Source organism: Dioscorea cayenensis, unplaced genomic scaffold (assembly GCF_009730915.1).
Source record: "Dioscorea cayenensis subsp. rotundata cultivar TDr96_F1 unplaced genomic scaffold, TDr96_F1_v2_PseudoChromosome.rev07_lg8_w22 25.fasta BLBR01000807.1, whole genome shotgun sequence".
Taxonomy (NCBI): Eukaryota; Viridiplantae; Streptophyta; class Magnoliopsida; order Dioscoreales; family Dioscoreaceae; genus Dioscorea; species Dioscorea cayenensis.
The window spans coordinates 8,378-30,611 of NW_024087198.1; the positions used below are offsets into that span (position 1 = coordinate 8,378).

The following is a 22,234-nucleotide window of genomic DNA, read 5'->3' on the forward strand; positions in this document are numbered from 1 at the left end:
ATATTAAATATTATTTTTAATAATAAAAATGTTTATTTCTTATCTGTATATTAAATTGGTTAACTATAATAGTATATAATGAAACTTTTGGGGTTATATATATAACTACATTGTTTTGGAGGTTAAATAAAAAAGCATTTGAGAGTTCAAAGGTACACCAATAATACAAAATTTTATAAGTGTTTTAGTTAAACTAAAATACTACAACTTTCAAGTTTTACATTTTTCCAAATTCCATCAATAACACTTTAAAATTCAAAGTGCAATATTTTGCTAGTTCAAAGGTCAAACCATGCAATTTATAATTCCTAACACCTCTATATGTAACCATGCATGGCTCCAACTCTATTCATTCTTCTTGTCATCATATCCCATTAGAGAGAACTTAACCCTAAAAGATCTAAAACAATGAACTAACAAATCTAAGATGATTTGACCAACCTCTTTTCTCCTTAAACACACGAATATTTATTTGGATTGCTACGAGAAATTCATTAAACTATGAATATTGAAGCTTGGACATGGAAGGTACTAGAGAAGTTTTGATGTGGGGATTATTGAGGAGTTAGCCTGTGCATTTTTGGGAAAATGGGACATCCCCCTTGGTAATTTTCTGAGTAGTGGAGTTTTGGTGTTTTGAGGGTCCCATTTGATGGAAAACGGGTCAACGAGCACAAATCACTAGCTTTTCTTGTGAGCCATGCCGGTTTTTGGCTGAATTCCATCATATTGGCCTTGAAAATAGGGATTTTGTCGTTTTAAGAAAGATTTGATTTGGTTATATCTTTGGCTACGAATCTCGGATTTGTACACTGTTTTGGGCATTAGCTTTATTTTGTTAAATCTTTTATTTCTCTATTGTGAATTTAAAACTTTTCGTTTTTGGTGAATTTTCAATTTGTCTTCTTTTTAATGTTTATTTTTATCGATTTTCCTTGGTCTATTTATTATACGCCCTTGAGCTAAGTTCGATGAGTTGATTTGGATAAAATAAAAAGTGTTTCTTTTGATTTTTTTCACCTCTAAAAATCCCTCGGGTATTCTCGGACTCAAAACAAGGTTTAAATACTTGGACATTCTCGGACTAAACAAGTCATCAACCTTATCATAACTTGGTATTCATTCATGCAAATGGGTTGGTGTTATAGCTTCGTTCGTTGTAGAAGAGACATGGCCCAATTGGAGCAAAAATTATAGCTGAAATTGGGATAGATAATGAAGCAGGTGGTGGATCAGCAAATAGAGCATCTAAACCAGATAATGGCTGTGCATATGGGCAATCAGGTACCAAACTTCACCCAAACTAATATTGATCCAGGAAAAGAGGTGACTCGATATAGGAGGGGTCCTGTGGAGTATGATCAGAGATGATGGGAGGCGGGTATGAGCACAAAAATTCCAAAATTCCATGGAGGCCTGCAACCAGAGGAATTCCTTGATTGGGTGGTGACTATGGAGGAAATTTTGGAGTTCAAAGGCTTGCCGAAAGATAAACACGTACTTTTAGTGGCTACCAGACTTCAGAACTGAGCAACTGCGTGGTGGCAGTAACTGAAATTGACACGAAGCAGGCTGGGAAAATTGAAGATTTGTACATGGGAGAAGATAAAGAAGCATTTGTGTGCACAATTTCTTCCTGACAACTTCCAAAGATTGATGTACTAAAGGTTGGAGAATTTGAAGCATGGCAGCAAGCCGGTGGATGACTATACCACTAAATTTTACCAACTCATGGCACAGAATAAGATCTAAGAGACAAAGAATCAGTTGGCAGCACGATATATTAGAGGTTTAAGGATATAGATTCAGGGTACAGTTAACATGTTTGATCTTGTTTCTGTATCTACAACACACCAGAGGGCTCTACAAATGGAGAAGCAGTGGCGAAGTAACCCTAGTTTTATTGGTGGTGGTGGTGGCAGCGAGGCATCCTAGTGGCATGAACCATGTCTGAAGCAGTAAGGACTTACCAAGAATGGCAACATTACAAATTCGTCTAGCAAGGCTACTAGTGGTACCTTTCTGTGTTTTGGCTGTGGAGAAGTGGATTATAGGCTATTTGGATGCAAGAAGGCGGCCGGGAAGAAAGTACTTCTGCTTAATGCGACCTATCTCGAGGAGGAAGAAAAATAAATGGCTGTAGATGAGCAACCTAATGATGCGGAAATCAAGGAGTTTATCGAAGGAGATGTGGGTTCTTCATTTGTAGTTAGGTGGTCTTGTCTAACACTAAGGCTGTCATGCTCGACCCGCGGGCTACCACGTGACAACCGCCGCGACAACCCAAGGAGTGACACCCACCACTCATCCCTCGAGTCCTCGCAAGGCTCACAAATTCCTGCTAAATGACAAAACCACGACGAAGATACAAGGAAGGAAAACTTTCACTCAGAAAGTCATCCGAGTTGCAAAAGACATACAAGTCACAAACACAGAGTTAAGGACACTAGTGGATCCACTGAAATTACACCATGCAATAAACAAATAAAACTTGACTCAAAATGTAAATTTCCAAGCACTAAGATGCCCCAAACTACTAAAACCTGGAAGGGAGGGGAGGGGGTAAGTGACCAAGGTCACTCAGTGAATGGGTTAGCACAAATCTAAAAGAATATCAAACCAAATCGATGCAATCCAATAACCACATTTTTACCATAACATAAAATGAACTGGAAACATTTCACATTTGCAACATAACGCAAGTACAAGATATGAAACCTTGGTATTTAAAAACCGAAATATAGGTTTTCGCGAGTAAAGACAAAGCATCAACATGCTATGCAGAGATCACACTTCGAATATACCAATTGCACAAAAATATGATTTTTCTCAAATCATCGAAATTCCGTCTCTATCAAATAAGCAATGGCCTAAAAACACTCCCCCTAACATTAGCCGCCATCGGGACTAAGTTGAGAGTCGTCAAGGTCTTCGTACCCTTTGACGTTAGCCCACCCGGGTCTCGTATGGTGACCTCGGGATCCCTATGAACATCCGAAATCGTGGGCTCTTCACTCCCACACGAAGAGAAAAATCAACACTCGTGTCCACCACACCACCTCTAAGGCTGGCCCTTGGAGACCCACTACTGCAGTAGTCGGGCCTTAGCCCGCCGTCACCATCCAAACCTTCATGTAGATGTAGTAATAATACAATCTGTATAAATCATAACACAGGGTCCTTATCTAGGACAAGCATTCGAATATCGGAAATAAACATTATTTCTACAAAGCCAATGTCAAAGGCATAACAGTGTACATAAACTTTCATAAAGTATTCCGATCCCGGTATACCAATATGTTAAAAAACATTTCCTGTCCAATTGCCAAGAAACACGTGAAGCTTTTGAAGTTAATTGAAGCATTGCTTTAGATAATAAAACTGACTAATATTAAATACACTGCAATGTCCATAATCCAGATGAACATGGCATTCATAAATGAAACCCCTTTTCTCATAACCATAAGGGGCCGTTTGGTTCGTGGTAATGACATATTATCACTTAACGAGATTACCATGGTAATATGAGTGAGAATGTTATATGGGTGGTAATATTGCGGTAATTTAATATAACCATGTTTGGTTGGGAACTCTTATTACTTTGGTTTTCATGGTAATCAATTTGTTGAAATATAAAAAGTTATAAGATTACCACGGTAATCCAAGATAGACACCAAATTTGGTGGTAATAGGATTACCACTTTCTTAGTAATATTTATAAGTTGGTAATGTGATATTACCATACAGATTACCACTGATACAATGCCAAACGTGGTAATATTTTCAGATTACCACGTAACACATGGTAATCCTTCTACATTACCGCGAACCAAACGGCCCCTAAATATCAAAAGTATACTTATAAAAGCGAAAGGTTTTACAAATCATTTCTAGAAGCAGATGCCAATAGTGTTGAAAAGAAACACTGAGTTTTGAAATACAACAAAAAATCATCAGAACAAACATGGCTTTTGGTCTAGTTAAACCTCAAGTTACTTAGGATCATTCTAGCTTTCTCCTTCTGCAGCTCACTAAGCTTTCCTCCAAGTACAAGATTAATTCCCAATGTCTAGTCAATCGCACCTCCAAGTCCTTTAAAAGTCATGAAAATGTGTTCATCTCATCACATATATTTACACATGGCAATATATATTGATCCAATTCTACTTTACACATCATCGACGCTTACTCCACAAGTCTTTACTATTTAACCCCTTTCTTATACTCAATCATATCTTAGATCCTTATCATGGTGCCATTACCTCAACATCAATATTACTTCATCTATAATAATCCCATTGTCAAATGACTCAAAAAGTTGACTATCTTCTCTTAGGAGCATTAAAATCAAACTATTATTTGAAATTCACAAGAATATTCAGTTTTGAAATCCAACATTGGTCCCATATATTTCAAGCTATTCATCATCAATCTTCTAAAGAAATTCCAATTAAAAGTAATAATCATAATCATTAACATACACCCAATAAATACCATAATAATGATCAAACTACAATTAAGCACCCTACACTATGTTCACAAGAACAAACCTCATCAATTTTGGCAATCCCACAACATAAGTGTAATTATGTCATCCATAGTTCTCAAATATTGCAAATAAGAAGATATTAGCATAAATCTCACTGACCACCCAAAATCATGTATACGGTTGCACAAGTTATTCCAATTCCAATGTACTAGTGTAGTTATATACCTTAGCATTCAAAGCTCCATCAAGTTCCATGTACCATATTTATCACATCATGCCTCAAAACTTTAGAAATTATACATCACTAGGGAGATTAAATCGTCCATTGAACATACATAATCAATTTCACTTATAACACATAAGCTCAATAAACTTGTTGTAATAATCAACAATTTCCATTCATTCACCAGGCATATATGTCCTTAAGTTCAATCTCAACTAATACAACTACATCCTCTGTAAGCTTTCTCATGATTTTAGAGAATAAACCACAAGTCATCCAAATAACCCATAGTCTCTAGTGTTCATCTTCACTTTATTTTTCACCCACTAAATAGTAATTTAAAAATTCGATAAAAGCCATGGAAATCATTCCGTAAAGCAAATAAAATATTTTTCAATACTTAATTAGAATTGTGCACTTAACATAACCCACTCACGTAACATGTCATCTCTCATGGAGATGTGCACACCGTCGAGCGATTTCCTTCCTCTTCAAGATGTTTCGCCACTTAGACACAAGCAGGGAAACCCAAGAAGCAATCAAAACCAAAAACTCGTAATCAATATGAATGCATATGCGATGTTACATGTCGCATGTAACATTAGGGTTCTAGGGCAAAACGACGTCATTTTGGACCCAAACAACCTTAAACCGAAGTAAAACTAGTTCCAATGGATTCCAAGTAAGAAGGGATTCAATTTAGACCAAAGAAATACAAGACCAAGGTTTTTTTCTAGCGCTACAAGACAAGATCAGCTACAAGAAAACCGGCCCTTAAACAATGGTTTCTTGTCGATTTACAACACTAAATCATGAAATTTCTTTACAAACATACACACAAATGAATAACCATGACACTGGCTTCAATTTGAGCCCATAAACAACTCAAACCAAGGTTTATTTCTAGGGTTTCGAAGATTTTTGAAAATGATTAAATACGAAGAAAATATAAAGGAAAAAATTTGGATCGAAGCCTTACGAAGCTTAGGAGAATGAGAGGAAGAGAATAGGAGCGTTAATTCGCCGAAAAAGATAGAGCTATCTAATTTTTCAAAAATAGGTGTTCTGTCGAAGAAGGAAAACAAGAAGAAGAAGAAGAAGAAAAAGAATGAGAGAAAAGAAAAGGAAGGAAGCCACGTTACTTCTTATCCTTTCATCCAATCAAATTCCTTTTTTTGTAAATAAAAATTACCAAAAATGCCCTTAATAATGGAAAAAAATAGAAAAAGTCCAAAAGACCATTTTGCCTCTGGGTTTCGACTGATTTTCACACACAACCTACTGTGCAATCATGTAAGGATACCACTAGTGCTAAATGACCATTTTTACTCCTAATTCATGCTAAGGATTGAAAAAGGTCCGAGGTCAAAAATTAGGATAGGGTATCACAAAGGCTGTCGAGGAGGATTGGTTGAGGACAACATATTCTAGTCTACTTGTACCATCTTGGGACAGGTATGTCATTTTGTGAGAGTGCCTCATGAATGTGTTCAAAAAAATTGGGGATCAAAACCGAGGAGCATCCTAAGCCTTACAAGCTTGCATGGCTCAAGAGGGGGCGAGGTAACCATGTCTCAACCTACTTTGATCTCTTTTTATTGGATCAAAAATACAAGGATGCAATTTGGTGTGATGTGGTCACTATGGATGCATGTCATTTGCTATTTAGGAGACTTTGGCAATATGATCGAGCATAATGCATGATGGTAGGACCATTACTTACAACTTTACAAGGGATGGAGTGAAGATTGTGTTACTACCTAGTAGGGATATTGTTCAATTAAACCCACCCGCGGGGACAGTACTCAATCTACTCGACCTTGGCCATATTTGAGGAGGAGATACGAGAGTCGGATATGGTCTTTGCAATCGATAGGGAGAGGAGTTACAATTGAAGAGGCAATTATAGAAATCTCGATGCCGATCGTAGCTGAATTTAAAGACGATATCTTGAAGAATTACCCGATGAGTCGCCACCATTGCATGACATTCAACATCAAATCGATTTAGAACCCCAGTGCGGCCCATCCAAATCGTCCTCACTGTCGAATGAGGCTGAGCGAGCATGAGGACCTGCGACGGCAAGTGGAGGAATTGCTTATGAAGGGGCATATTATGGAGAATTTGAGTCCTTGCATAGTTCTGGCCCTTTTAACACCAAAAAAAGATGGTTCGTGGAGGATGTGCGTGAACAGCCGAGCCATCAACAAAATTATGGTCAGGTACATATTTCCTATTCTCGGCCTTGATAAGTTGCTTAACCAACTCAGTAGGGCGACCATATTTACTAAGTTGGATTTGAAGAGCGGGTATCACCAGATACAGGTTAGAGCCGATGATGAGTGGAAGACGACATTCAAGATGTGAGAAGGTTTGTATGAATGGTTAGTCATGCTCTTTGGGTTATCTAATGCACCTAGCACTTTTATGCGCGTGATGAACCAGGTTTTGAGGCCATTCATTGGCAAATGTGTTGTTGTGTACTTTGATGAGATTCTAATTTATGGTGCTAACCCCAAGGAACATCTTGAATAATTACGGGATGTTCTTGAAGTGCTTCACAGGGAAAGATTCTATGCCATGGCCAAGAAGTGTGTGTTCATGGCTTCTAAGTTGACATTCCTTGGTTACGTGATTACTGGGGAAGGACTGCAAGTAGATGAGTCAAAGGTGGAAATAGTAAAGCAATGGCTGCGACCCAACACCCTAACAAAGGTTTGTAGTTTTCATGGGTCGGCCTCATTTTATAGGCGATTCATTCCTTACTTTAGCAGCATCATGGCTCCACTAATAGATTGCATGAAGGGTGGGAGGTTTCTATGGACTAATGAAGCAGAGAAGGCATTTGAACTGATCAAATCACGCCTTACTTCGGCTCCAATCCTGGTATTGCTAGACTTCCACCAGCCTTTTTAATTACATTCTGATGTTTCCAAAGTTGGGATTGGTGCAACTCTGAGTCTGAACAATAAACCCATCGCCTATTTCACTGAGAAACTGTCAGGTGCCCGAATGCGGTATAATATGTACGATGTGGAGCTCTATGCACTAGTGCAGGACGTCAAGCATTGGTGTCACTATCTATTTCATAGAGAGTTTATCTTGTACACCAATCATGAGGCGCTGAAGCATCTACATCGGCAAGATAAAGTGTTATCGAGGCACGCTTCATGGGTTGCTTATCTGGAGCATTTTACCTTTGTGGTGAAGCATAAACCAGGGGTCACAAATAGAGTAGCTGACGTGTTGAGCCGGAGGAAGACTCTTCTAACCAGGGTGCACATTAAGGTACCCGGGTTTGACTCATTTTATGAATTACTTGCATCTAACCCCTATTTTTCTAGCGTTTTGGCTAGAGTTAGAAATGGGGAGGAGACTGATTTCTCACTCCATGACGGGTTCCTGTTCAAGGGTAATTAGTTGTGCATTCCGCATTGTAGCTTGAGGCCACAAATCATTAAGGAGCTATATGGTGAGGGTCATGTAGGGAGGGACAAAACCTTACAATTGATTCAAGAACCATACTTTTGGCCAACTATTCATAAGGAGATGGAATGGTTTTGTATAGAGGTGTCAAATCGCTAAGTGTCCAAAGGTGCGGCTACTAATGCAGGGTTGTACACGTTGCTCCCAATTCCTTCTCAACCTTGGGTTGATTTCAGCATGAACTTTGTGATGGGATTACCCGTACACAATGAGATAACAACTCCATCTTCGCGATTGTTAACCAATTTTTCTAAAATGGTTCATTTCATACTTTGCAAGAAAACAACACATGCTATGAACGTGGCTCAGTTATATTTTTGAGAGGTATACCGTTTGAATTGCCTACCTTACTCCATTGTCTCTGATAGAGACACCATATTTTTGAGCCATTTCTAGTGAAGCTTGTGGAAGATGGGGAACACCCAGTTGAACTTCAGTATCGCATATCATCCACAAACAGATGGACAGACGAAAGTCTTCAACAAATCTTAAAGAAACTTGTTGAGATGTTTAGTTGGGGAACATGTGAAGAGTTGGGACCAGAAATTATGCCAAGCCGAATTTTCTCACAATCATCCAGTCAACAGCAGGACTAGCTTCAGTCCCTTCCATGTGGTGTATGTTTCTATTCCCAGAGGATCTCTTGACTTGCTGCCAATGCCTAACAAGACTAGACTCCATGGGAAGGCAGAAGACTTTATGGCTGGGTTACAAGGAGTTCATAAGGTGGTACAGGACAATTTAGAGAAGGCTGCGGGGAAGTACAATAAAGTGCTGACAAAAAACGTAGGCATCTGGAGTTCGAAGTTGGTGATTATGTGTGGGCTATATTGACCAAAAAAAGGTTCTTTGTGGGGGATTACAACAAGTTGTCCACCAAGAAGATTGGGCCGATAGAGATCATTGAGAAGATCAATCCTAATGCCTATCGACTTAAGCTACCAAACCATATCCGGACGGCAGATGTGTTCAATGTCAAGCACTTAGTACCCTACTTTGGTGATTTCTCAGATGATGACAATTCGAGGGCAAATTCTGTTCAACCTGGGGGGAATAATGTGAGCCGTATTGAGGAGCTAACTTGTGCTTTTCTGGAAAAAAATGAGACAGACACTAATAGGGGTATTTTGGTAATTTTTTGAGTGGTGAAGTTTTGGTATTTTGAGGGTCCAATTTGATGGAAAACAGGTCAACAAGCACAAGTCACTAGTTTTGCTTATGAGTCATGCCAGTTGTTGGTTGAATTCCATCATCTTATCCTCGAAAACAAGGATTTTATCATTTTAGGAAGGATTTGTTTTGGTTGTATCTTTAGCTACGAAATCTTGAATTTGTACGCAGTTTTGGGCATTAGCTTTATTTTGTTAAATCTTTTATTTCCCTACTGTATATTAAAAATTTTCCATTTTTGGCAAATTTTTTATTTGTCTTCTTTTAGGGTTTATTTAACTGATTTTCCTTGGTTTATTTATTGTAAGCCCATGGGCTAAGTTTAGTAGTTGATTTGGATGAAATAAAAGTATTTCTTTTGATTTTTTTCCTCTAAAATCCCTGGGTATTCTCAGACTAAATAGGGTTTTAGTCGTTGTTGTTTGATGACAAAAACTTGACACATCCCTTGCGTGTGTGTACCGCAAGTGCATGGGTCGTCGAAGTAATAAAATACCCTAGTGAGTGGATACTCGAATCCATAGGGAATAGATGCTCAGAAACAAGAAGTATTGCTGTATAGCTAGAGTGAAAACCAATTTGTGATTTGATTCAAGATATTAATTCAAAGAGAAGTAAAAGGGAAAAAAGAGAGCAAAAGGAGTAAAGAGTAGTAATTAATGATAAAATGGGGTACCCAGACAATGTTCACCTTAGAACTATTGTTTCAAGTGCAAGATTAATATTATGCTTTCTAATTGAAGTTTAATGAGTCATGGACATCCAAAGACACATAGTCCAAAACCTAAAGTCAACTGTGGCTAGCCCTCTACACTATGCCCAGCGGAAAGAAATATTCTCAACAACTCACACTGTATGGGACTACTTGAAGTTCTGGGGATTCCAAGTGATAAACCCTATTTCCTAATTTAGATATAACCCTTTGGTCCATACGAAAGACCCTAAGCACTATTAAGCCCCAGCACTAAGGATTACTCAACACTTTCACTATGTTGCTTGCGCAACTAAGCCCAAGTGGAGTTCGCTCACTTAGCACTTCACTCTATCATGATCACAAAGGACTCTTGGAATATGGAGGTAGGATAAATCACGTCGGAAGGGAAAGGGAAAGTTTCGCTACTTTCCTATTCACCCTCTCCAATCTCTCTAAGTCTAACCCTAATGAAGTTGTCATCCCCTTCAATGGATTACCTAGATGGATTCTCAACCCTAGTGTCACTCTAAGGGAAAATCACAACAATAATCATGCATGATTAAAACTCAATTAAAGCATCAATTAAAGGATACATAATAGAAATCAATGGAACAAAATCATCCTAGGGTTTACAAGTCCAAGCACCCACTAGGAGTTTTGCTCTCCATGGAGCAATACAAAGTCAAAGATGAAATTGAAAACAAGTGCAAGCAATCCATAGAGATAACCCCCTTGTCATCCATGTCGATGGTTTTCAAGAGCCACCTCATCTTCTCCAAGGACTCCTTCGTCAAGCCTAGCGCACACCTCGCCAAATCAATGCCGACAAAAGCTCCCCCAATAGCTCTCCTCCAAAGAAAATCGATGTCGAATGCCATAGAACCACTCCTAAATCCCAGTAAAACCTCTCCAAACCCTAGCCGTGCTCTCCCTAAAAGATAGGCAAAAGATAGGAAGAAGATCCCCAAATTAAACTCTCAAAACAGTATTTAAAGGGCTGAAATCGGGCATCCACACGGGCGTATGGAAATTTCACACGACCGTGTGGATTTCCAGGCTTCAACTTCCTGCGCGTTGTGAATAGTAATTGCTACAATACTTTCGCCAAAGTACTCCCAAATTCATTTTCTTCATCGAGGCCACCAAGTTGGGCATGCAACCATGCGGTAGATCACATCGTGTCTTGCTTTCAAACACATTGACAAAGTTCTTGACAATGTTGCATAAGTCGGAACAAATGAGTGTGACTCGTCTTTTGTGCTCCTCCACCTTGTGTATTCACTTGAACATTTTTGGAGGTTGGCACACACCCACATGTCTATTAGCACAACTTGTGCCTTGATCCTTCTTTTGGTTCATGAGTTTCTCAACAATTGTGTCCATGATCTATTTTTTTGCTTTCTTTCTTCCAAACTTATCACCACAACCCTAAATGCACAAAAGAATACAAATACTCACGAATGAGCCATAAAATCTGATAAAAGCGATGCTCAATGTAAGAAAAATATACATCATAATACTTATACACAAGCACTTATCATTTGACTTAGGCATTCTTAGATTAAACAAGTCATCAACCTTATCATTACTTGGCATTTGTTTGCTGCGTCAAGTTTGGTCTTGCCCAAAAAAGAGTAGCTCCTGTCCTCTTATCCAAACATAACCAACTCATCCTTACTTTGAATAAGATAATATATATATACACACAATATATATATATATATATAATATCTTTTAGTTCCTAAGTGATGTTAAGAAGATCATGAATCTAAGCTAACTTTGGCGAGAATGCTAGTTTTCCATAAATCTCATATGGTCTGATATATGAAGGATTTAATATTCCCTTTTTTCCATACTATAATGTAATTTTCTATGATGAAACTTGAAGGAATACTTTCTTAATCACTGTATATTCTATCTCTCTCCTATGTTAGTTTGCATAGCAGCTAGTGTCTATCATACGCTATATTAAGTCTACTTTTTGGTCAAACCTGCTCTCGCACTCTTCTAGTATGCACATCTCTTCTTCATCCTAATAGAGAGGACTACAACATTTTCTTCCATATAATGCCTTATATGGGGCCATATGAATTCTACTATGATAATGAATATTATATGCAAACTTGATTGAAGCAATCTATTCATCCCTTAATCCTTTGAATTCTAGCACATAAACTTGAAGCATGGCTTCTAGTGTCTGAATTGTTCTTTCTAATTGTCTATCAATCTGAGGATGGACAACATCATTTAATTGTATTCATAGCATTATGTAGACTCACCTCAAAGTAAGATGTGAATCTAGGGTCTCTGCTAACATAATTGATATTGCTACTCTATCTAATCTAACCATGTAAAAATTTACTAGCTAGGTATTCAAGTGAACCATTAATCTTATAGGTATAAAGTGAGCAGATTTATTTAGCCACTATTATCACCTAGATGGTATAATTCTTCCACGGTGTCTTGAGTAACTCAAAACACTAAAATATAATCTCTCCGATTTCCAAATTGGAACTGACAATGGTTGAAACTACCCAGCTGGGGTTTGATACCTATTCTCATCTATTGACAAGTTCAACATCCTAAGACATACTTGCTTAATCATTCGAGTTATCAAAACTCGAGACTTCAAAGTGTTGAACATCTTTGTTATTCTTGTGTGCATAGTATATTGAGCATAATGCGCTTATTCTAATGTCTCTTACAGTAAGTTATCAACATTAGGCACATAAACTCTATTTCCCATCATCAATATATCATTTTGTATTTCAAAGTCTCAGATATTTTTCTTTTACTTCACTTTCTCGATATTTCCTTAAATGTGAATCTTAATGCTATGGTTTCTTTATTCTATCATATAACATAGCCTAACTTTGAAAGTAGCAAGTAATATTTCATCCTTTTAATATGTAATTTAATATTTATAGCTTGAAATTAAACTAGATATGATAATGGATATGCAATATTGTTACTTGACTTTATAGGATGATACTCGATGGTGTAGTCATAATCATTTAATTGTTTTAATTGTCCTCCTTCTCTCATATTCAACTCCTTCTGACTTGTCACTTATTTGAACTTCTTCCGATATGTGAAAAATCTTAAAGTTTCCTTTTATATAGATAATTTTTTTCCACAATTTTTTTATGCATAGACAATGGGCTTGCAAGTTCTAAATTATACACTACTTAACATGGTTCATATTGTTTTTAATTATTTGGATGAATATGCAATTACTTTTTACTATATTACATTAGTTACATACCAATCCCCGATCGTAAACATCACTAGAAACCACAAAAATGCCCCTATACTAACCAAAAACAAGAGGATAAGTTAATCGATTTTTATTCCATAAAAACTTTTCTAATACGCTCTAGTCCATTGAAATGCTATACTCTTTAGAACTGACTTATTTAAAAGAGAAACTATAAGAGAAAATCTCTTAACAAAACCTCTCAAAGAATATTTGTCTAATCCCAAGATTCTAGTCTCTTATATAACATTCTTTTAGTATCTCATATTTAACTATTGCCTCTATCTTTTGAACTGCGCCTCTGTGTCTTAGGTAGAAGCCACATGTCTTAAACAGATAACATGATCTAACCAGAAATCACAATTGCTGAGTTTACCATATAATTATTTCTCCCTTAAGTTTCTAGCACAATGTTGTGATGTTGTTCATGCTCTTCCTTGCTTCTCAAATACACTAGTATATAATCAATGAATACAATCACAAATTTATCCAAATACTATTGAAATAGCTTGTTTATTGAGCCATAAAAGCTTTTATTAGTGCCTTTATCAAACCATATGGTGTTACTAGACATTCATAATGTCCATACTAAGCTTGAAAAGCTATTTTTGGAACATCTAACTTTGCAATTTTAAGTTGGTAATGCGCTAGTTTCATATAAATTTTTTGAAAATACTTGTGGCCCCTTGCAACTAATTAAATAAATTGCCTATTCTAGGTAATCAGATATTTATTTTTTTCACAATAACTCCCGATTTAACTACCCTGTAATCAATACACAAATCGCAGATAGTCCAATTTTTCTTCTTTAAAGACACATTGAGCTCCCCAAGATAACACACTAGGCCTAATGAACCCTTTTATCAAGTAATTTTGCAATTGAGTTTTTCAGTTCTTTTAACTCTTTTAGGGCCATTTTGTAAGGTTGAATCTATATAGGTGTAGTACAAGGGACTAACTCAATAGTGAATTTTATTTCTCTATCAAGTGTAAAACCAAATAGCTCATATGGAAATACATATAGAAACTCACACATAGAAACTCACACGCTATTAGAATATTCTTTAATAACACATTTATGATTCTAGTGTTCGTAACATGTGCTAAGTATGCTTTACAAGCATCTTTAATTATACGAACGACACTAACAACTAAAATCAAACAATTGGGCATAATCTATACTTTCCCCTTAAATATAACCCTCATTGATCCAGAGACTATAAGATAACCTCTTTGGTAAAAAATTAAATACTATATGATGTTTAGTTAACCAATCCATATTTTAGTATCACATCAAATTCTCATAATGACAAGATCAAGTCTTCACTTATCACTATCATTTTGGATTACAAGTCCACAATATACATCTTTTGCAACAACCATATCATCTAAGGCAATGCCCACACTCAAGTTCATGCCTAAATGTTCAAGTTTATTACATAATTTTGATGCCAAATTCCATGAAATGAATGAATATATAGATCTAAAATCATTTAATGCATAAACTTCTAAATTATAAACATAAATTTTACCGGTCACAACTATTGGAATAACAACATCTTTCTATCTATTCAGGCAAATACCCATGCTTGTACTTAGGGATTGGGATTTTTTTTCCCCGTTTGCTCTACTCATACCTTCGCTAACTATAACTATCCTTCCTCTAACCTGATCTATTATGGATTTTGACACTATTCAACTCTGCCACCCTTTAACACTCAAGGTATCAAAGCACAATTTTGAAGCATATGATCTTGATTCAACATTTTCCCTAAACATTTTCCTACATTAGATGGAATTCCTACCCCTCTTCCTTTGTAACTAAGTTAAGCAACCATAGTACTAGGTTGTGGTGCCATATATCCTCTATCTTTGCTTGGCTTCTTGCTAGAATCTCTAATGAATTCACATTGTCTCCTATTAATCTTTCCGCGCTAATTGCAATAGCTTTTAATTTAATATAAGTCTCAAGATCTACAATATTGATCTTATTTCTTGTCTCATACCTCAAGCCTTCTTTAAAATTTTAGCATTTGTCCCTATCAGTTGCTAAAATAAGTGGTGTATAATAAAATGATGATTGAATACTTTGCTAGAGATATCCCTCATGTCAATTTCAAAACTCTCTTCTTTAATCATCATTGTACACTTCTAGCATGTAATTTTTATTAAACTTCTTAAAAAGATCATCCAATGTTAGCATTAGAGGCTAAGCACCATTCTCTTGGACTATTTCCCACAAATCATCTACTCTTTTTAAAGTATTGACATTGCATAGTCAAAATTTTCTTCTAGTGTACATTTCATTTGAAAATCTCTATGTTCTTTAAAACCATACTTCTACCTTTGCAAGATATGATGTACTATAGAAGTCAACATATGCTTGTTAATCAATTATTCTAGTCACCATAGTGTTCATTTAATGCATATATCAAAATGTACAAAAATGAACATCAATATAAATGTATATGAAGTTTATATTGTATTTTCTCTTATGCTAATGTTCACTTTTGTACGTTTTATATATATATATATATATATATATTGAATGATTGCTATGATAACCATGATTGACAAGCATATGTACTACATATAGTAAATGTTAGACGATGTTACAAGCCTTAATATTTCATGGGTTTCTAGATTGATGAGAATTTGATTCTTGAGAATTTATGGTTTATAGAATATTCGGAGTAACTTAGTAACTAAAAGAGATGGCTATAACAAATATCTAATGTATTTAATAAGAAAATTTATATCGCAGGTTAGATTAAATGAAAATCTTATGTAAATCAAGTATATAACACATTGTATATAATAATTATTTAGAGCAAATTACTTGCGTCAAACAAGGTTAGGGTATGTTCTTAAACAAAAAAAAATTTGGTAGACTATAATAATATTGTGAAGATGATTAATAAATTATTGAGAAGAATATTATATATTAATGGTAATTCAGAAATTACACTTCTTTGTAAAATTTTATGATGTTGAAGATGTGCCCATCACAAAAATTTACTTTATCCTTTGCCCTTCAAGTCAAGCATGTTCTATTGCTTCATTCAATACTAGGGAATAAATTCAGTTCTTCTAACTTGTAGTTTAATAACTTTAAGGGATCTTAGATCTGAATTAAGCTGATTTTACACCACCTATATAACACTATCAACATTACTAGTATCTACATGATAATTCAAAATGAAACAGATTTAATTAAGTGGTCCATAACATTATCATTTGAATTCTATATTAATCATAATTAGTATGTTAGATAATGATCTACTCTAAAATTTAGAGTGGAGTTAATTTTTAATGAAAAAGATTATATATAGGCTATTGGCCCCCAATCTAATGTTGTCCTGAATACTCAGTTCCATTAATGGGAAACTGGATAGATTGGAAGAGTTCTTAGATTCTTCAAATACAACATTTGGTTTCTTTAAGTTTAGATCTCTGTTTCTTTATTATAGAGTTTAATTCGTTATGATTGCAAGTAAGTGATCATGTTTCTGCTATTAATTAATTATTTGATAAAATATAAGATGCTATACTCTGATTACTTAAAAATCCTTATTAAAGTGTGTTAAATGATATTCTATGCACAACTTCTCAAAATCCATACGGTATGATTAAAACAGAATGTAATATATTATAAAGTTTTGTTTTGTTTTTTTTTTTGTGGAAAGAGTTAAATTATATCAATCAAATTTAAGTGGATAATTGGGCAATTAATAATTGCCATACAACGCCCAAATTTTGTATTTCACCTCTAAACAAATGCAGTACATATATATATATATATATATATATATATATATATACAAACACCCAAAATTTTCATTCTCTACCAATCTAATTAATCAATTTAATATAAAAATAACAAAATAAATATTTTGTATTATTAAAAATAAGATTTAGTACTTATTAAACACATAAACCTCACTTTCAAAATATGATTTCACTCCAAATATTAATTGAAAATTTTCCCTATTTTAGTATTTTAATTTTAAAATAGTCAACTTATTTGATGAGAAATATATATAAGCCAAATCTGATTTTTTTTTTTTATAAGTATCTGAAGGATTATAATATTTTTTAAAGCCAAATACACAGTCAAGAATCCTTGTCAAGAATTTTTTTAAAAACAGAAAGTAGCTTAAAAAAAAAAGAATAAACACAATTTCTTAACAACATAAATCAAAAGTTACAAGCTGTCAAGAGTACATAAACAAAAAAAATATATATATACATAAATAAGACTGACAAGCAGCTGTCCACAGGTTTGTAGTTACAAGCTGTCAAGATTCAATAAACTATAAATATTAGATTCCAATTTGCAACTTGAAGAACTCTTTGCATGCCATAGCCATATTTGAACTTTATGTGATGCAGAATACTGACAGTCATAATTTTTGGGCTGTTGACATCTTCATCATAAGAACAATGAGATACAACAACCGAAATTCTTCATTGTTGAGTAGCTGTAAGCATCAAGCAATGCCAACTGCATAAAATTCCACATACACAATAATACTTGTCATCAACAACCGAAATTCTTCATTGTTGAGTAGCTGTAATCCGCGGGCTGCAGCAGCAAATAACTCTTCAGAAGAACTTACGCGTCCTGTTATTCAGAAAAAGAGATGGTTCCCGACAAGTATAGTATAAGATCCCAACTGCATGCAGCAATATAGGGCTTACGGGAGGCTGAAGGCTGTAATGTTGGTCGTAATGAATGTTGCTTTTCCACCGGCTTTTTACTTGAAGCCACATATTCAAGTGCCTGTATTAGGTGATTTCGTTAGCAAACCGTCCGAGAGAGAACACGTATAAAAGCAGAATCTACTCTTTACATAAGCACAAGCACATCAAATATATAGATTGCTGCCCACAATACAAGAGTGAAAGCTATGATTATGACAGAGAATTGCTCAAAAATGGCATGAACTGTTTGGTAGTGTGCAAGTCAAGAATCCAGAAAGGCATAAAAAAGATCAAAAGTACCTTTGTTGATGACCAACCGACCATCTTTTGCAGTTGAATGGTGAGAGTTTTCGATTTTGGAAACAATTTAGGACGTTGTTTAATAACTAAAATGGACACCTGGTCCCATAAAATAAAAATTAATACATCTAAAGGCACGTAGCACTACTACAATTAAATATAAAACTCAAAGCAGGCATCCAATAATTATATTCTAAAATTACAATATCGAAATATTCTTCATTGCCAACTCAATCTTTCAGCGCTTCCACTCAAGCAGAAAACTTTCTGATTCCACTATCATTATACAACATTTCTACATGAAAAGGTGTCTCCTGCAATAATAAATGGAAAAATTAATCAACAATAAACCATCTAATTCAAATAGAGAGTCGTGATCAGTTTACAATCACAAAGTTCAAATTCTCAAACATAAACTCCAAAACACAAAAAAAAAAGGAGAGAGAGAAAATCGACATTGCAAATGTCTCTGAAGATGAGATCATAAAATTCGAATTTACTAGTATGGAGGACTAAATTTCCAAAACACATGAACAAAGGATCAAAGAAAACTCAATTCAAAACAGAATATGGCAGTAACTTCCCAGCATATGACACAAACAAGAATCCAATTTAATCTAATATAGAATAATAAGCAATCAAATAAATCTCTGTAAATGATGCCAGAGAAAATCCAAAGTCCAAAATCTTATACCTTCCCTCTAAACAAACAGGCCCAATTAATCCAAATATTTCTGAAAAAATGACCTGAAATCTTTTAATTAATTTGCTTTGCACAACATGTTAGAAAATTGGGGTGACAACATTTTCTTATTTAAAAACAAAATCCAGAGAGGCTTTCCAACGCAATAAGCATACAAAGCACAAACAGAAAGCATAAATATTCTAAGGCGAGCCCCTCATAGAATTAAGAGATAGTACATCTTGCAATACTAATGTTGCTCTTTCCTTAATAAACAACACAATATAATTTAATCCCACAATAATCATATTATGTTGTTTACAAATCTCACAACACCAGGTAGACGGTGACATGGACTTACTCATGATATTTTCTAGAATTCGTTTGTCTTACGGTGTTCATCACATATTTAACTGCTTAAATTTGTAGACCTTGAAAGTTGCTGGCTAGTTCAAGAAATGCTATCAACTACAGAATGTCCTTGATAAAGCTCAGCATCATTGCAAAGAGAGAAAAGAATTTCAAACATGTAAACAATTATCAAGTTATAGAAAAACCATACAATAAAAAGTTATGACTGATAAGCAATCTGCATAATAATCTTAATAAGTTTATAGAAACAAAAGTTAAAACTCATAATCACAAAATTTCAAACTAAAAGCCAAGAAAGAAAAGCTTACATGCTGACTTAACTGTGGATGGAATATTGGACAACGGAATAAGGAAAACTTACGATTGCTGAAGATAACTTCAATAATTTGATTAATCTTCACTTAAGTGTTAACAATTAAATTATTGTTCTGTCATCTTCTGCTTCGTGTTTGCAACATCAATTGATGAATTTTTTCTTTTGCCCCATAAATGCCCTTTTTTTCAAGACCCTCCAACAAAAGGTTTAAAGTACGGGGCCTGGCAGCAATCCCCTTCAGCACCATTTCCTCAAAAAACAAGCATGACTGTTGTAGTTTGCCATTCTGACACAGACCCTGCACTAGCATAGTGTAGGTGCCTGGATCCAAGCTAATATCCTTTTCGAACATATCTACTAACAAGTACATTAACAATTTTGTCCATTTCCTTTTACAGCATAGTTTCAGTAACGGGTGGTAAGTCTTGACATCAGGCTTGCAAGGGCTTTCTCCCATTTTAGTAATTAGTTTGAATGCATCTTCCTCTTGAGAATAATCACAAAAGGCGGAAATCAAGGTACTGTATGTAATAGCATTTGGAGGAACCCCATCCCTGTGCATCTCCTCAAACAGACGATTTGCATCTGCCAGTCTCCCTGCTTTGCATAGTATGTAAATCAGAGAATTATAAAATGAAGTGTCTGGAGTACAACCATCTCTACTCATCTTGACAGGAACCTGCAAAGCTTCTTGAATCTTATTTGCCTTTCCTAAAGAATGCATTATGATTGTGTATGTAACAACAGTTGGAAGGCATCCCTGGGATCGCATCTCAGCAAGAATAGCATTGGCATTCTCGAAATCCTTCTGGATGCAATAAGCTTCAATCAGATTTGTATATGAAATCACACAAGGAGTGAAACCAAAATCTCTCATTTCCTTGATGACCTGTTTTGCTTCGTCTAGTTTCCGAGCTTTGCACCACCCATGTAGCAAAATATTGAAACTACTAGCATTAGGAGGTATATGACTCCTCATCAACAAGAACACATCCCTTGCACACTTAACATTTCTCTCCTTGCACAAACTATCCAAAAGTACATTAAAAGCTGAACAATCCTTCTTTACCCCAAACAACTCCAAATCATAGAACGTCTTTATAGCATCATGCCATCTTCTAGCCCCTGAAAACCTTCTAATAACTTTAGCCATTGTTGATAACGAGACCAATCCCCCAATGTGATTCATTTCCTCAACTAATTGCAACATCAAATCAAATTTTTTACACTTCCCCAAGATGTCAACCATCATATCATATGATTTGGGAAACTGTTTGTTGTTAAATTCAGGCTGATTATCAACCCACTTAAAGAACCCAAAAGCTGAAATCCAATTATTATTAAACCTCCTCAATATCTTGTCGATCAAACTCTTGGAGACCTTGACAGAGCAAGCATCAAGAGCTAAACAAACCGTTTCAGGAGATGAAAACCTCTTCTTCAAAACATTGCTAATTTCATCAACATCATCATCAACAACAATCTCGCATGGCGGATCCTTCCTCACATCAGTCATGAAGCCATTGGCTTTTCGGGTATTCACCGAAGTCACCAAACTCTGCGACTCAGCCGGAATCACAAAATCATCATCAGAATCAGAAATAAGAGTCATAGGCCTGCTTGCCGGGATCTTAAACCAAGCAGGCAATTCATGTGGCTCAACTAAACAGCATAAGCCTCTAAACTTGAGCAAAATCATCCGACTTTTTAGATCTTTGATTCCATAAAACGAAGCTGCTAAAAGAGCTCCACAAAATGGGGCCATCCTGATCAAATCCAACCATTGCTCAAGAAACTTTGTTCAAAATTCAAATGAAAATAAATAAATAAATAATCCAAGATATCACAGAGTGCTAGTGATCAAACAGCAAAAAAACTCATCATAGAAGAACAAATTTTTAACATTAAACAACAAAATTAGGGATTCATTCAAGTGTGAAGATAATCCTAATGACCAGACAGATGGAATCAGAAAAAAAAAAAAATACATATATATCCAATGTGGAAACATATGATTAGTTCATGTAAAAATTAAAATTAGGCAAAAAGATCTGAAAGATGGATCGCAAAGGCAATACCTTTGTCTCCACTCATTCAAGACTCTCAATGAGATGAGATAAACAACAGCGAGGCATGGGGAAGCATGGCACGGTGGAGCATGGCTGGCTGCTTCCCAGGCTTGTGGCAAACGGCCCAGCCCAGCGGAGAGCGAACTGCAACACAGTGAGCGGCCAACAAGTAAAACCTAGTTTGGTTATTTATAATAATTTTTATGAGTTTCATGATTATCAAATCCCGTGATAGTTATTTGAAGGTTATAATATTGTTCAAATGGTCCTAGGCCATCACATCAATGCCCAATCAGCACATGTATAATGATTGGGCTGCTGACTCGGGTTTATTTTTTTTTTAAATTCTGTTTTTTTACATTTAATCCTCATATCTTTTATAATTATATAAATAGCTTATTTGACCTAATTTTTTTAAAAAAATTTATTGTTAAAATAGAAAATATTATTTGAAATTAGAATTATTATTATTA

General features: G+C 35.3%; 1 protein-coding gene across 1 annotated transcript; it reads right to left on the bottom strand.

Moving 5' to 3' along the window:
- Positions 1 to 17,543: 17,543 nt before the first annotated feature.
- On the bottom strand, positions 17,544 to 21,937 carry LOC120255051 (pentatricopeptide repeat-containing protein At3g22670, mitochondrial). Its single transcript, XM_039262959.1, has 2 exons — positions 21,771 to 21,937; positions 17,544 to 21,458 (listed from the first exon to the last, which is right to left on the bottom strand). The coding sequence occupies exon 2, from the start codon at positions 21,455 to 21,457 to the stop codon at positions 19,808 to 19,810; it is 1,650 nt and encodes a 549-aa protein (XP_039118893.1). The 5' UTR covers position 21,458; positions 21,771 to 21,937; the 3' UTR covers positions 17,544 to 19,807.
- Positions 21,938 to 22,234: the final 297 nt, after the last annotated feature.